Raw genomic sequence first — 16,607 nt, 5'->3', positions numbered from 1 at the left:
TTCCTGTATGTTAGACTAGGTAGTTTAGTTTTTGTTTTAAATAGGACTTTGTTTTTCCCAGTTTATGCTCCTGTAGCCACACCATAGGGGGTGGTGCCCGGGGGAGAGAAATGCTGGATAGTGCATTTTCCACCACTGCAAGATAGTCAGCGTAGTAAGAATCAGGGAAGAGAGGGGGACGGAAGGAGCTAGCCACACTGTTCAATACTTAAAGTGCCCATGCTACTTGTGGTTACCATTTATTCCCCACTGTAAAGCACTCCAGTGTTTCCTGTGGACTCAGAGAAGGATTAAACTTAAGTACAACTTTTTATTTTTTTTACAATGGGGGGGGGGGGGGGTTATTGCTGGGTTTTACTTGCATTCAGTGTAATGTTAAAATACTGTATGGACTATCAGACAAAGGGGACAATTCTATTCCGTGCGTATGATTCGCTAGTGTGAATCATGGCACCAGGCACACTTTACGGCGGGCTAAATTTGCTTAAAAGCGCTTGCACCTCGCACCCTTTGGACCTAATGGGATCGACCCCAAAGCCTGGTGTTGCGTAGTACCACTTCTTCTCTGGCTGAGCTTGTTATGGGTCAGTTACTTCCAAATAAGTGAAGCTACTACTGCTTCTTTATCGCTCTGTATTGCTTTCCCTCTCGCATGCTCTGTCTCGTGCACTTGCTCTTTTTATTCTTGATCCATCACACTGGAGTGCAAATAAACTACCAAGGGAATAAAGGTGGTGGGCTGTGTTTTTTTTTTTTTTTTTTTTTTTTTTTTTTTTTTTTTGTATACTAAATTTATAACTCCCGATCTATTGTGAGCCTTTGCTTCCAGCCTGCATCTCTCAACCAAGTCTGTGGGATCGTTTTTATCTCCATCTCTTGCTCTTGTCCAGTTCTGGAGGCTATATTTTCAGAAGGATATAAATAATACATTAGAGTGTACAAAGAAGGGCAACTAAAATGGTGCATGGCCTACATCACAAAACTTACCTGGAAGGACTAAAAGATCTTCACATGTATAGTTTGGAGGAGAAGGGAAAGGGGGGACATGATAGAAATATTCAAATATGTGAAGGGTTTTAACATAGTACAGGAGGGAAATTTTCTTCAAAGGAAAAGAAGTAATAGAACACGAGGACATGAAGCTGGAGGGAGGTAGGTTCAGGGGAAATGTTAGAAAAAAAATGACTTCACAGAAAGGGTAGTGGATAAGTAGCATAGCCTCCCATCAGAGGTGGTTGAGGCTAAGACAGTAGAACAATTTAAACATGCTTGGGATAGGCATATAAATATTCTTACAAAGAAATAAGGATCAAAAAGGGTTGAGTTTATCTGAAGGATAAAGGGGCAGACTAGATGGGCCAAATGGTTATCTGCCATCAAATTCTATGTTTTCTATGAGATTGTTCCTTGAATCTGACATAATTGCAATTTTTGCGAACTTGCACAAATTACGGGATGTTTATAATCATTTTTTTTTTTTTTGACTGCTAATTAAGTGTGTTCAACTGTTACTGTCCACATATAGATCTATAGAACAAAAGGTGTAGGCCCTGTCTTGCAGTAATATATCCCACCTGTTAGTAAAGTACAGAAAAATTGAACACTGCAACTATATTATTGGAGTGCGCAAGGTCCATATATCTGGTACCACCACCCAACACTAGCAATGATAAAAAAAAATTTGATATCAAATCTGTAAATTCGGTACTTGTGTATTATCACGGCGCCCAATTAACATATGTACGTCACTGTAGTGAAATCGCATTGCATGGTCACCAATAAAGGCATGTGATGCGATTTCAGTACTTAGTACTATTTCTGTAGTGTTTTATGCGTAACTCTGGTTTCAGAATTGACGTAGTCAGTCAGATATATTATTTGCGTAGTCAGTGTTTTTCCCGCTCCCTGTCAGAATCACTCTGTTATGGGGACATTCGCACCATCATACGCAAATCTCTTTGTAGCGCAGTGGGAGATCAAGCAGATCTGGTCCAATAACACCTATAGAAAGAACGTCAAAAGCTGGCAACGCTACATAGATGTCCTCTTTATATGGGACGGCCTAGAAGACGACCTTGAACGATTCAAAGAACATCTGAATACAAACACCTATGCCCTCGAATTGACAACAGTAACCAGCAAAGAAATTAGGTCTTCCTAGACCTGGAGATCTATATCAAAAACATGGCGATGACAAGGACCCATACAAAACAAGTAGATGGGAATAACATCTTGCCCTACAACAGCAACCACCACAGAAAATGGGTACAAAATATCCCAACGGCAACTTCCGACGGATCAAAAGGAACTGAACAGAAATAGAAACATACAATGTACAAAGTATGGCTGCAAAACAGAATTTCATGAACAAAGGATACCAAGAATCCAAATTGAAAAAGAAGATAGAATTAAAGTATACCAAATGGACAGACAAGAAATGATCCAATACAAACAAAAAACTACCATAAACCAAGATCCACAAGTCTCATTACCCAGTACAGTAGTAACTTCAGACAAATAGAAGACCTCTTCAATAAACATTGATCTACAACTAGATCAAGAATTAAACAATCATACCACAAAAAACGAAAAAATATACAGGCGAGCAACTACTTCAAACAATGAACTCACAAAGTTTTATCCCACTAGATCAGTGGTTCCCAACCTGGGGTACTAGTACCCCTGGGGGTACTCTGCAGACCAGTTGGGGGTACTTGAAAATAATATTGGTAATGGCGGACGGTGAAAAGGTCTTTTGATGGCTGAAGAAGACCCATTGCCATGGAGACAAACCATGTTGTGTCATATGTCTGACCAGCAATCCACTGGGAGCTTCCCGTGCTTCCCTCAGACATCAGCCTTCATCTACCCAGCACTGACAAAGGTGGAGAAGGCAGCGGCATTAATCCTACCGGTGTTAGCGGGAATCCTGGAGATAGTACACAACGAGTCTCTAGACACAGAAGGGCATGATTCCTTGCTGTATACTACTCCTCCACTCCTCCTTAATATAAGGACATGCATAACGCTAAGTACTGTCCATACTTCAAAATGAGAGGAGGGGGTACTTAACAATGAAAAGCCTAATCAAGGGGTACGGGAGAGAAAAAAGGTTGGGAACCACTGCACTAGATCAAGAGTAGAAAAGGATTTCACTGGGTTTTTTTCCCATGTTTGAACTGTATGGGATGCACAGCAACAAGAAAAAAAAAACAACTAAACCAATTCAAACAATTCTCTCAAACCAAACGAAGAAGGAATACAAGTTAAAACGGCAAATAAGTTGAGACCATAGGAGTCATTTATGTATTAATGCCTGTGCAATTATCAATATGTGGGTCAGACAAAAAGAAAAATGAAGATCAGACTAGCAGAACACATATATTACATACACTGTGGGTTGTTAACCCTCTTGTTATCAGACCACTATGCAAAATCTCACAAAGACCCATCAACCTTGAAATTGACCATACAAAAAAAATCACACCGCACTGGCGAGGAGGTGACATCGTAACAGAATATTTTTAGCTCGTAGATCTTGTTTCATTAACTCCAGCAGGCTTATATATCGATAGAGACCTAAATCCCTTTCTGTAAAATACCTGCATTAGATCTACACACAACAATAGAACATGTGCTTGCCACCAAAACAATGGCAACTTCCACCTTTTTAAAGATAGCTTGCGAAAAAAACAAATGTGCTTTTTTAAAGTTTTAAATAAAGTTGTTTTTTTAGTTTAAGAATAAAAAGGAAGTCCCAACAAGGGTCCAACATCCTTGACAAAGAGTGGTGAACTCGGAACGCGTTGGATGAACTTGTCGGGAGCGTCGAACGAAGAGCCGGAAACACGCTGCCTCAACTTACGGTTTCCATGACCGGACAGAGGACTCTGGAGACGGAGATGCAGAAAGACATCAACAGTGAAAGCTCTACACGAATCCCCGCAAACAAAGGAGAGTTATTGTAGGGACAGTGTAGGTCTGCTCATTTTGTGCGTTATCCCCGATGCCACCATCTTTAATATAAAACAACAAATACCCAACCACAGCTAACTCCAAGGGCTGTAAACCTTTTAAAGCAAAAAGCTTTCTAACCCATTTTTTCCTTACAGGCAAGCACATTGTTTCATTTTTCACAACTTCATCCCAGCACGACTACTACAAGCGCCTTAAAATCCCCAAAAATGTGTACCCTTCCTTTTTTTTTTTTTTTTTTTTTTTTTTTTTTTTTTATATTGAGGCTGCTGAAACAAGATAGCAGTGACATATATACCATTTCTATTTACTAAGTACCTAATTTGTGGTATCAAGGACTTAATCTAAAGCTTCTATTTACAAATAGATTTGTGAGGCCATTAATCGTTGAAGCATTTTGCTAAAAAAATAAGAAACTTGCTGTTAAAACTATAATAGAGCCTGAAAATACCAGTAAAACAGAGATGAAACAAAATCTAAAACCTACTATCCCTTTGAGTAATGGGAGTAATTTAGAAACCTGTTTGTGTAAAAAATTGTGGTCTGTTCTACATGGATTACGGTCATTGGGTCCACATGCAGGAAGGTCGACAGGGTCATTAGGTTGGCAAAGGGAAGGTCGACCTGGGGATTTTACGTGTGGGGGTTTTTTTTTTGTGCCAACTGGCGGTATTTCATGCCCTACCATCCACTAGGGCAGTGATTGCTAACCTTTTCAGCTTGGTGTGTCCAAAATTGTAAAAGTGTGGCCTTCCTCGAATCGTGTGTAACTTCAAGAAATATCAACTTGGTGATATTTGCATCCGTTATAAATGTGCCACACACCGTGGTGCCCGTTATACATGTGAAAGTCAATGTGAAAGAGCAAGATATAATTTAAGAAGGCTGCATTAATACAGTGTCTGTCAAAAACGCAGCTACCAGTTAGTCAGGCGCATGTCATAGGTTAGCCATCACGGCACTAACGTAGCGAGCCATGCGAGGGGGCATGGTGCTACGTTTTAGTGTTTGTTGACTGTCAAAATTCAGGTAAAATACTAAGAAAAAAGTCGCCCTTCCTGCATGTCGACCTAGTGTCGTCAACCTAATGATTGTCAATGTACGTGCTGGGGACTCAATTATCCATACCCATTCTACACAGGGTCACATGCTGCTGCTGCTACTATAGTATAATTTATTTGTACTGGAATCAAACATATATGTTGTACATGTAAACTTGCTTGCTTTATTAATACAATTATAGATAACTGAGGAAGGGTACTAACACTTCTTGCTACTTGAGTAAGCCCTCCGTTTATAGTGGCATGCAGGATATAAGGCCACCTAGAGTATCTGTTTATGAAATTACTTAGAATAATGGGTTTAACCAGTGTAATGTCCAAAATATTTGTGTTGTCTAAATGGCTTACATAACCTGTAATCCTGCACAATATTGTTAGGTTTAATTTGCAGTAAGACAACTAGATACATATTTTTATATATTAAATTTAAATCCTATTCCTAAATCATTTAAACCAGTGGTACCCAAACTGTGCCATGTTACCCTTGGGACACTTGCAGGGGTGCCTTGGATTGGTTTTCCAGGACCAATTTAAATTATTTATGGTCCAAGCGGCAGACAAAACTTCTAGAAGCAAATGGTATCCATCACCACATAAATGAACGTAAGGATGACTAAAAACATTTACTTTTTTTTTTTATTTATTTTTTATACATTTTAAAATACTTAAGGCCTAGGGGTGCTGTGAAAAAATTCTGACACTGTAGGGTGCTGTGATTTTAGAAAGTTTGGGAACCACTATTTTAAAAATTTAACTTGTACATTCAAAATTAAGCTATCCCTACAGATTTATTTAACTATACTATACCCTATGTTAGAATCATCTTTCATTATTAATAGTATTTAACAATCTCTCCTATTCTATTTAAGCAAAACTATTACCCATGCTTATGCTATCCACCATGGACTTTTGATATGCATCATGCTGTTTTTTTTTTTTTTTTTTGTCTTTTCTTCCCTGTAGATTAAAGACACTGGTGCTAATCTTGCTATATGTCAGTGGGGCTTTGATGATGAAGCAAATCACTTATTACTGCAAAATGAGCTTCCTGCTGTCCGTTGGGTTGGAGGTCCTGAAATAGAGGTAAGTAGAAGACTGCTGCAATCACTATTGTAAAGCGCAATGGAATCTGCTGCGCTATATAAGAAACTGTAAATAAATAATCACTATCATTTGCTTTACATCCTTAACCATTTTACAATATACATTGTTCTTCCAGTTAATTGCTATTGCTACTGGAGGTCGTATTGTTCCGCGTTTTTGTGAGCTGATGCCTGAGAAACTTGGATTTGCTGGAATAGTTAGAGAAATATCATTTGGAACAACCAAGGATCGGATGCTTGTTATAGAGCAATGCAAGAACTCCAGAGCTGCAACCATATTCATCAGAGGGGGAAATAAGATGGTAGGTTTAACAAATACATTTGGAAGGCGTGCGCTTGTGGATAGATTTAACACATTTATAAAAGCTTTTATTAGCTAATTACACGATCATCCACTCCAATCCCACACCCTGCAAAGTGTTATCATAGCTATATAAAACATGAGGATTCATACAATTGGATATATTCAATTAAAGTCTGATCCATTTCGACATGTCAGCATCCAAATCCAACTATCAGATTTGGCTGCTGCTTCTCCTCACCCGGCCGGGACGTTTATGAGCGACCGAGAAGGCGGACGGGATGATGGAGAGTGCTCCCCTGGCGGTGGGACAGGGTGAACGGCGGGAGGTCGGTGTCTGGGTGATCTGCTGCTGTTCACCTTGCGCCGTCCTCCCTGCCTCAATCAGACTGGTTTTTTAAAGTCACATTGAGATTGCCGGAAACTGGGCCAAAACCTGGCTGATTCTGTCTGCATTTCCAACAGAAGCATATGGATCTGCGGCTATCCCACCATTCCATGTGGTTTCCGACAGGTCGGAGCATTCCGACCTGTCAGAAAAACAGCCCTTTATTGTATAGGTCTGAACCCCTCAAGTCAGAAACTGCTGTCTTTCCGTGTCCCGTCTCCCCCCCCCCCCCCCCCCCCCCCCCACCCCCAGCAAGTTTTGTGCTGTAGGACATGTGCAATCTTTATTTCCTTTGTTTTTATAGTATCTAATGTATTTATATCCTTCTGGAGATATTTATTTTGAACTGGACACCACATTCTAGATGAGGGTGTAGCAAAGTGACCTGTACAGTGCCATTTATTTATTTCTGCTACTTATGCTGCTTTAACATTGCCTTAACGTTTAAGACCTGGTATTTAAAAACTGTATTTAAAAACTGGTTTCAGCCACTAAACCCCTTTCACATTGCAGGTGCAAACCATTTTAAATAGCATGTAATACCAATAACACATTCAACCCATTTAACCCCCAAGGAACACATTTTGAAGCCATAGAAATAGAGCCGTTCACACTGCCAAAAGGCTCTGAAACGGGTTGCACACTACTTTTTAACCATTTAACAAATACCGGTATTTGTTAAACGGTTAAAGCACCCTGGAGCATTGAAGCTCTAAGAAAGAAGGACAGAAAAAGGATGGTCTTTTCTGCTGGCGCCAGCAAAAAGACAATCCTTTTTCTGTCCTTCTTTCTTGCATCTCACTTAGGGCGGGATGTTGTAACATCCGCGGCCCCCTTCGCCGGACATCGCATTTTTAATAACGGCATATGCTATAACATATGCCGTTATTCATGCAAGGGACAGCTCTTGCGGTAAGAGCTGTCCCTTGCGATGCGGTGCCGGCACTGGACTTCCGGGTCTGTGACCCGGGAGTCCATCTGCGCATGCGCAGACCCCGGCGCCGGCCGCAGGGCACGCTGGGAGGGATCCGTGACGGATCCCTCAAACAGCGCTGCGGTAAGAAGCCCATAGGCTTCTGCAGGGATTCGCCAGCTTTAGCTGGCGATTCCCTCCGCAGCGCTGACACTGCGGAGGCGCCATATAGCATATAGAGATGCGGTAGAAACCCCGAAAACGGGGTTTTTACCGCATTTCTGCTATATAGCATCCCGCCCTTATTGTCTTCGGCAGCACCCCCAACTTAAGATGTACTATAATTTAATCTAGTAACTAATCTTTGGGGATCATTACAACAAATTCACATATATCTGGTGCAGAAGCAACCCCAAACCCCCTTTCCTCTTCTGCAATTTACCGTTTAAGAACTGCAGTGTGAAAGGGGTATTCTACATAATTTATATCTAGAAGTCTGTCACAGCGCTTCACTGATACTTTTAAAAGGCCTTTTAAAGCACCAGCGAAGCTCGCATCTGCTTAAACTGTGTGCCAGACGGCTAGATATAAATTGTCTGATCCTCAATGAAATAATTTAATAGGCATGTGATACCTGTACTGATTAGATATAGACATATTGTCTAAGCGCAACCATGTGCACTAACTGAAATATAGACAAGTAGTGTGGCAGGCGAGAACAGGAGCAGATAACGGGAAGGACTGAGACCTATTAGCCCAGCCCGTAGGGCAATATTTATTTGTCACTATATGGGCGTTTCAAAGAATATATGCATACAACTGTCCAATCTAAATCCATGCAATAACTCTATAGGCATGCGGGCTTAAAGCTAACAAGCGGATGCCAAAACAGAGATCTGCGTTTCATAAATTGGACGCAAAGGAGAGCTGCCAATACAGTCTATAAAATAACCATTTATTACTGGGCACGTGGGTATAGATCAGGGGTCAAAACTATTTTGCTATGGGACCCCATCAGACTATAAAAATGACAGGACCCCAGCAAGTTAATGCAGAAGGTCATCACATCACATGTGTAGTCAACAGACTGCACATACATGGCAGCATTGTGGAGGCACAACATGATGGGATGAGTCTAAAAATAACTGATTCAAGGAGTCTGACAAATCTGTTGAATTATCTCTGACTGAGATTAGAAAACTCATCAGCCTGATGGTCAGCAACATGGAGTCGCGACCCTATGCTCAGAAGGTCAGGACCCACTTTGGGGCCAGGACCGACAGTTTGAGAACAGCTGGTATAGATACATCTATCTGTCAGGAAAAACTATACTTTAAGCAAACACTGAATGTCCAGCAGGCAGCATTGGCACCGAACAGTTAATAAACGGCTGACGCAAATAGTGTAATTTATAAGACGTACTGGAACTCTATCAACACAGCCCATGTTGCATCAATATTGTACTAGATGTGTATGTGCAATAAATATACTGAGAGCTGTCAGCCCAGCCCGTGGGGTAATATATATATGTGGCGTTTCAAAATAAACGTGTATGTACCAATAAATACACCTCAGTGAATTGGGCTTCACCCAGGGAGCAATAATAGTCGGCATATATGCTGGTGCACCAGAATAAAGGAGATACATACAGTTAATGTATTAGCTGATCAGCAGGAGCATCGGTCCTGGTGCACTGCAAAAAATTACACCAGCAAATGAATGCTAACCATGTTAGAATAACTAATTAACTGTCGTGACAATCTGGGTAACCAACAAAAGGACTAAGATCTAATCGCACAGTCCAAGGGACAACAACTTTGATAATGTACGCGTGATAAAGTATACACCAGTTCCCTTGTGGGCATTATTGGAAGACGGATGTCACTGAATTTCACTGTGCAACCTTTATGCAAGGAACTGCACGCTGCATACAAATCACTACTTGTTAATTACACACACACACTCCAGTGAAATAGGAGTTTGATCTGTGACCAGACACCCAGTAGGAACTGGGCACTGAGCCCGTACATCTTGTGAAATTACAAGTGTTACATTTAAAAGAGCAACACTAACAAAGTTCAGAATCTCTGGCTAGCCACAACAATAATTAAGTATCTAAATCAACCAAATATATGCTGGAAATATACAGGTATACACCCAATCGTATTACAAGATAATAAAGGAAATCAATACACACACACACACTTAGCCAATCTGGACACAGTTTATTTATTTTTTAATTTAATTTCTCACACTATCTATGAACAGTTTTTTAAAAAAATTTTGCTGTGGCAAAGGATCACCATCTTATTATGAACTAATAAAATTTACAATTTAACAATTTATTACTGATTTCAGTGCGCCACAAACATTCTTCTCGTTCTCTTTCTCCCCCCCCCCCCCCCCCCCCCCCCAATAAAGGAGTTCTGTAGGTGGTGACCACAGACCACTTCTCAGATCCTATGCTTTCTGGCTGATGTTTTGGTCACTTTTGAAAGCTGGCGGTGCTTTCACTCTAGTGGTAGCATGAGATGGTGTCTACAACCCAGACTGACTGCCAGATTTGTGATTATGTTCTGAAATTGATCTGAACCCATGTCTTTATAAATGTCTGCTGTTTCCATCAGTTGCATCCCAGTCATATGTATGTCACTAGGATTTGTTTAGGGCATGGTGCTGACTACCGAGTGAACACATTTTTCAATCGGGAGGACACTTCAAAGCAACACATTTTTTAACACCCCCCCCCAGCAGAGGGAATAACAGCACGCTGATACGCCGCTGAGGAGTGGCGTGTCAGCGCGGCAAGGGGCACTGGGAAGAGCTGACAGTCATTGTCAACGGAGACTGTCAGCTCTTCCAGGTACCCCCCCTGCCGTGCTGACATGCCACTGATCCCCCTGCTGAGATCGGCTGTCAGCTATTCCAGCTGGCCCGGAACAGCCACTGCTAACCGGCTCCCACAGGTGTGATTTTTTCCCCCCCTGGCCGCCAAAGTCACTGTATTGGGAGGTGGCGGTGGCACAGATTTAATGTGAGCAGGCCCGCTGATGTCAGGGGCTGGCCCGGCCACCACTGTCACTGTGGGGGGCGGGCACCACCGTCACTGTGGGGGGCGGGCCCAGCCCCTATGGAGTTGCTGGGCTCCTTCCCCCATTCTCTACTTGCCTGTTTGCATTGGCAGTGACACCGCATGCGGTGGAGGGGACAGTCCCGGGCCGGCTGTTTTAGCAGGGCGCTGCTAAAAGGGCAGGGCGCAATTTGCCCTTTAAAAATAGGGCAGGGCGCCGCGCCCTGCTAAAACCACCTAGTGGGAACACTGTGTGTGTGTGTGTGTGTGTGTGTGTGTGTGTGTGTGTGTATATATATATATATATATATATATATATATATATATATATATATATATATATATATATATATATATATATATATATATATATATATATATATATATATATATATATATATATATATATATATATATATATATGTATATATGTGTGTGTGTATGTGTGTGTGTGTGTATATATATATATATATATATATATATATATATATATATATATATATATATATATATATATATATATATATATATATATATATATATTAGTGCAAGATGTCTTGATAAAGGGCCAGGAGCCCGAAACGTTGACCCACTCAACTTGTGTCTTAAACTTATTTACTTCTAAAACCTGCTGCCGTGCAGAGTGAAAAATCTTAAGTGCCCACTTGCTTCTTGCTATATATATATATATATATAATCATTTTTACATTTACACTATGCCTGTATATAGTCTTCTGCTTCCTGCTGTAGCTTGTTAATAAACTTTTTTTATTTATCTCTTAAGATCATCGAAGAAGCGAAGCGTTCACTACATGATGCATTGTGTGTCATTCGCAACTTGATAAGAGATAGTCGCATTGTCTATGGTGGTGGGGCTGCAGAAATATCCTGTGCCTTAGCAGTCAGCCAAGCTGCTGACAAGGTAAATGTGTTTTTTTATTTTATTTTTTATTTAAACTTAAAATACAGGGGGGGTATTCAATTGTTCTGGTTCCCTTTTTCATGGCTATTTTTTTTTTTTCCCACAGCTTATGTTGTGATATTCAATTCTTCCGTCTTTTAAAAAAATGTTGGTGACGTTTCAAACTTAATATAAGTCTAAACCTTGTAATTTTTCTCATCCTTTTTATTCACCTGGTTGTTGGGTGGTGATAACTGTTATAATTTATTTTTATGTAATGTGGTGTGTTTTTTTTTGTTGGTACTTGTGTAGTTTCATGGCGGCAGTTACGTAGTTAGCGTAGTGTTCCCACCCGTTCACGGCTAGCCAGAGCTTATGTAGTTAGTGTAATCAGTATGCGTTACGCAGTTAGCGTAGTCAGTCAGCGCTTATTACATTGTGTGGGAACCATTGACCATTTAACCTGTCTGACATGACAGGTGTGAATGTGTTCCTGAATCACCCCCACTATCCAAGCCAGCCCGAAGCATTGCGAGCGTACACGGTATGCGTCCTCCCAACTTTTTCATACCCCCACTATCCACGTCGCCATGGAGTTGATTGTATAAAGTGTGGCGAGCGCAGCTGAATACAAGTCAAGTAGTCCGTGGGACTCGGTGGCTCTCTGCGCTCGCCACACTTTATAATATCAACTCCACACCTACGTGGATAGTGGGGGTTTGAAATGGAGGCATTTGCCAGAATGTAACATGGAGCAATGGCAAATGCGTCCTACCCTGCCGCAATAATTACTGAGACGCACAAGCATCTGAGACGCTCCTGTGTCTCAAACAGATGGAGTGCCTCTCAGCCGGCGCCCGCATGATCCACCCACCTCTGTCCCCTCTCCACATGATCTGGCGGTTACCGGTGGAGTGTGAGGCGCTCACTAGGCTTGCCGGGGACAATACAGTGACTAGCTGCCTGACTGGGATGCTGGGCTGCTAGGCAGCCGTGAGGCTATGCTGACAAAGTAGCGTAGCCTGCCGCCGTGAAACTACACAAGTACTTTTTTTTTGCGAGTGCAGTGTGAATTAAATGGCGTCTGCTTAAGAATAAACTTGTATGGCTGGGCAGAGGGTAGAGTAAACCTGTGGGCATCTAATTAGGGGCAGAAATGGGGAGAAGGCAGTAAAAAATACCTTGCACCTGGGAAACCTCGTAAGTCTCTGATATGAAAAAAAAAAAGTATTTATAGACGTGAGATTAAAAAAAGGGGAATAAATGGGCGTGATCATTAGGACCAACAGCACATCAAATGTTTTTTTTTTTTTTTATATATATATATATATATTATCCAAATTGTATAGTTTAGTTCTACCTTTTGTAAGTCCTTTAACTTCTGAGAACAATCTGAAAGTAAGGTAGTAGTGCTGGGTTTGATACGGAATCCCGGCATTCAAAATCCCGACCGCCGAAATCCTGACAATGGGGGGATGTGGATCACACCCCCTTGTGGGCTCGCCACGCATTGGGCCCGGTGCCTTGCTATGCTTGGCACACTAATTTATTCTCACTCTATGGGTGTCGTGGACACCCATAGAGGGAGAAAGTGTCAGGATTATAACTGAATCCCGTAGTTCTAATGCATAGTACTATACATAAAATGAAACCGACTTTAATAATTTATATAGCGCTTTTCTCCCATAGGAATTAGTCGCATAACATACTTAAAAACATGGTACATTGGACAAATACATTAGAATTGCATGACGTTGAAAAATGCTATGTTGGTGTGCTCTGCAATAAGCCTGTTGTCTAAACTTTGTTTTTATTCACCTGCCCTCTTTAGTGTCCATCCTTGGAGCAATATGCAATGAGATGTTTTGCTGATGCTTTGGAAACTATTCCAATGTCACTTGCTGAGAACAGTGGTAGGAACCCTATTCAAAACATGACTGAAGTACGTGCAAAGCAAGTTAAAGAGAAGAACCCTGCACTTGGCATTGACTGCTTGCACAAAGGCACCAATGGTAAGGGTTTTTTTTTTTTTCTGCCAATATATTTCTGTATTTATAAACTCTGATGGTCAATGCAGTTGTAAGATTCTAATTCAATCTTTTAGATTGATTTTATGTAGAATGAAACTTAAGCATTTTTCCTTAAAAACAAAAGCCACATATGTTCAGCTTCTAGCAAACAAAACTGGCCTGCTAAGATTAGTGGGTTAATCAGATATGGTTAAAGTTTGTTAATTGAGTTTTTTTTTTCTTCATTTTATGACTCCCAAGAATATGTAAATTTCACTAATTAAGTGAATTGAAAATTTCTAAATGTCTATTTAGTAATGGGGGGGAATGATCATTTCAGAGCAAAAATTGTTATCCCACCACCAAATGAATTGACAGTATCAATCTCCTTTCTTCTGCATCCCAGTGGGGAACACTTGAGCCATTAGGACTTTACACACCGTAGAGAATCCTCTCAAGTCGATGTACATAAAACCTCTTGCCCAAGAAACAATCTTTTGCATGCAGGGATATTGCACTTGTAGAACCTTGCCCAACAACACAGCTGCACAGTAGGCACTCAGCAACCTGATGGCACATGCTCAGGCAATTTCTGTAAACTATTTACGAACTTTAATGCATGGCTGCTTAATTACCAAGTTAACTAATTTTGTAAAGTAGACATGATACAATGGAGCATTTAAAAGAAAAAAAAAAAAAATCTAGTCTAAATTATAGAGGACTACTTGAAGTTAGAGACGGGTCTTTCCTAGAACTCTCATAGATGTAATGTACTGGAATGTATTCCTTCAAAAGATGGTTCTAATCCTATATCATATAACATTGCATTTTCTGTCTGATTAATCCTTGCACTATGAGACCTTTACATTGTTTTGGATGTTGCCCTCTTTACTTGTATGGTGCCACAATTGGATCACAGCATAGTCAGAAATGTACATTGTTTAAGTGAGGGCTAGGTGAAGCCGGTATAGGGCCTGATGTAGATGGAAGACAGAAGCTGCTTATTTGGAGAAGAAAATGCAGTAGTGTAGCAGTCCAGTTTAGAGTTGACCAGTGAGTGGATGGTTGCCTTCGCTACCTTCTGGGTGAGGCAGCTGATCCTACAGGTTGACGTTTTAAGACTGGGAGAAGGACTGGAGGTACTTATGTAATATCTGGGCTCCCGTTTTTCTTATGAGACCGCGTCCCCTCGCGGGGCGCGCTGCGCTCGCCACGCTTCGGGCACGGTGGCTCGCTGCGCTCGCCACACTATATAAAATCAACTCCATGCGTAGTTGGATAGTAGAGGTATGAAAAAATGGGGTGCATTTAACATGGGAGCCCAGATAATACATAAGTACCGGACTGGATGTAAATTGTAGTGAGGAGGATAATAGTGAAATCTAACAAATTAGGGACTCAAAGGTGAGAAAACAGACTTAAGACATGTTACATTAAAGACCGTGCTGGGCATCCAGAAGGAAATCTCAGAAACAAATGGAGACACCAGAGAAGAGAGGTCAGGATTGAAAAAGTAACATCAGCATAGTATTCTATTTCTGGCTAAAAGTGCTGTTAAACGATCTTAATGAGAAAGTAGAACACAACATTTTATGAAACTGTTAGAGCAGGCATCTCCAAACTGCAACCCTCCAGCTGTTGTAAAACTACAGGTACTATCATGCCTTGCCACAGTTTTACTATTAGGGCATGCTAAAACTATGGCAAGGCATGCTGGGATGTGTAGTTCCACAACAGCTAGAGGGCCATAGATTGGACATGCCTCTGTTAGAGGAAGACTGGGCAAATTCCTGATAGGATGGCAAGAGAGGCAGGACACTCCAGAGAGAGCAGTGTGGTGCAGACTGAGGACGTGAAAGATTTGCAGAAGAGGGCAGACAAGTGTTAAAAGCAGAAAGTCCTTCTGAAGTTGATCAAGCTGGAAGAGGAGGGAAAATTGTAGGGTGTTTTTTTTTTTTTTTTTTTTTTTTTTTTTTTTTTTTTGCCATTATGAAGTAAGTTAATCTATTCATCAAACCAGTTGCATGAATGCCTAGAAACATGAGAATCACTGACATTTTAAAGATGATATTGCTTACCCCTTCCATGCTTTCTTGTTTAGATGCTTTGTATGAGCCCTCTAATGTACAATGTTTTGTTTTCATAAACGTTTAAAAGGTTTGAATTTAGCTAAAACATTTTTCAGTTAGTGAAAGACATGGGGAATTCAAAGTTTTTTGTTTTTTTCTCCCCAAGCTCGCTGGGTTTACTAAAGTGGCTTGTTTAATACAGGTGGTGAGGACACTGGTTTTCTTGAAAAACCTTTTATAGCAAGTTTAACTTATACGGAGCGATGCAATTTTTACATTCTGTCCAACAAGCCCTCTTCTCTCCAATTTTGATGGATTTATATTTGTGTGCATATTTCCTTCCTTTTTCAGACATGAAGCAGCAGCATGTGATAGAAACACTTATTGGTAAAAAACAACAAATTTCCTTAGCTACTCAAGTGGTCAAGATGATTTTGAAGATTGATGACGTACGCCGACCTGGCGAAACAGAGGAGTAAAATCTCTTCTGGATGACCTTATGCTGGAAGCCAATTCCACCTGTTCTGAATGCTATTTATTGCTTCATTCAATTTATTTTACATACTGTATACAGACATCTACATTAAAAAGAACATTACTTTGACCTCTTGCTGTCTTGATTTTATTTGCAAATTGCTTAGGTAATATCAAGTTGGTTCATAGGTACAGACTTCTCCCTCATTTGGGGGTTTTCACATGTACATCCCACAAATGAGGACTTTCCATGTGAAAATTAAGGTAATAAATCTGATTAGAGGCGTACGTTCTGCATTTATAGCAAGTTCTAGCTGGCAAATATTACTACACTGTATTCCTG

General features: G+C 40.8%; 1 protein-coding gene across 1 annotated transcript in view; it reads left to right on the top strand.

Annotated features, from left to right (window-relative positions):
• Nucleotides 1–16,394, top strand: part of CCT5 (chaperonin containing TCP1 subunit 5) — a 45,241-nt gene extending 28,847 nt beyond the window's left edge. The window contains exons 7-11 of the mRNA XM_083188365.1: nucleotides 6,000–6,119; nucleotides 6,256–6,441; nucleotides 11,596–11,733; nucleotides 13,544–13,724; nucleotides 16,142–16,394. Of these exons, the coding sequence (XP_083044491.1) occupies nucleotides 6,000–6,119; nucleotides 6,256–6,441; nucleotides 11,596–11,733; nucleotides 13,544–13,724; nucleotides 16,142–16,269 (753 nt within the window). The 3' untranslated portion in view covers nucleotides 16,270–16,394. The remainder of the gene's footprint in view (nucleotides 1–5,999; nucleotides 6,120–6,255; nucleotides 6,442–11,595; nucleotides 11,734–13,543; nucleotides 13,725–16,141) is intronic.
• Nucleotides 16,395–16,607: the final 213 nt, after the last annotated feature.

Source organism: Crinia signifera, chromosome 5, assembly GCF_055691185.1.
Source record: "Crinia signifera chromosome 5, ASM5569118v1, whole genome shotgun sequence".
Lineage (NCBI taxonomy): Eukaryota > Metazoa > Chordata > Amphibia > Anura > Myobatrachidae > Crinia > Crinia signifera.
Note: the sequence above shows the minus strand (reverse complement) of the source record. Positions and strands in the feature narration are given on the sequence as shown.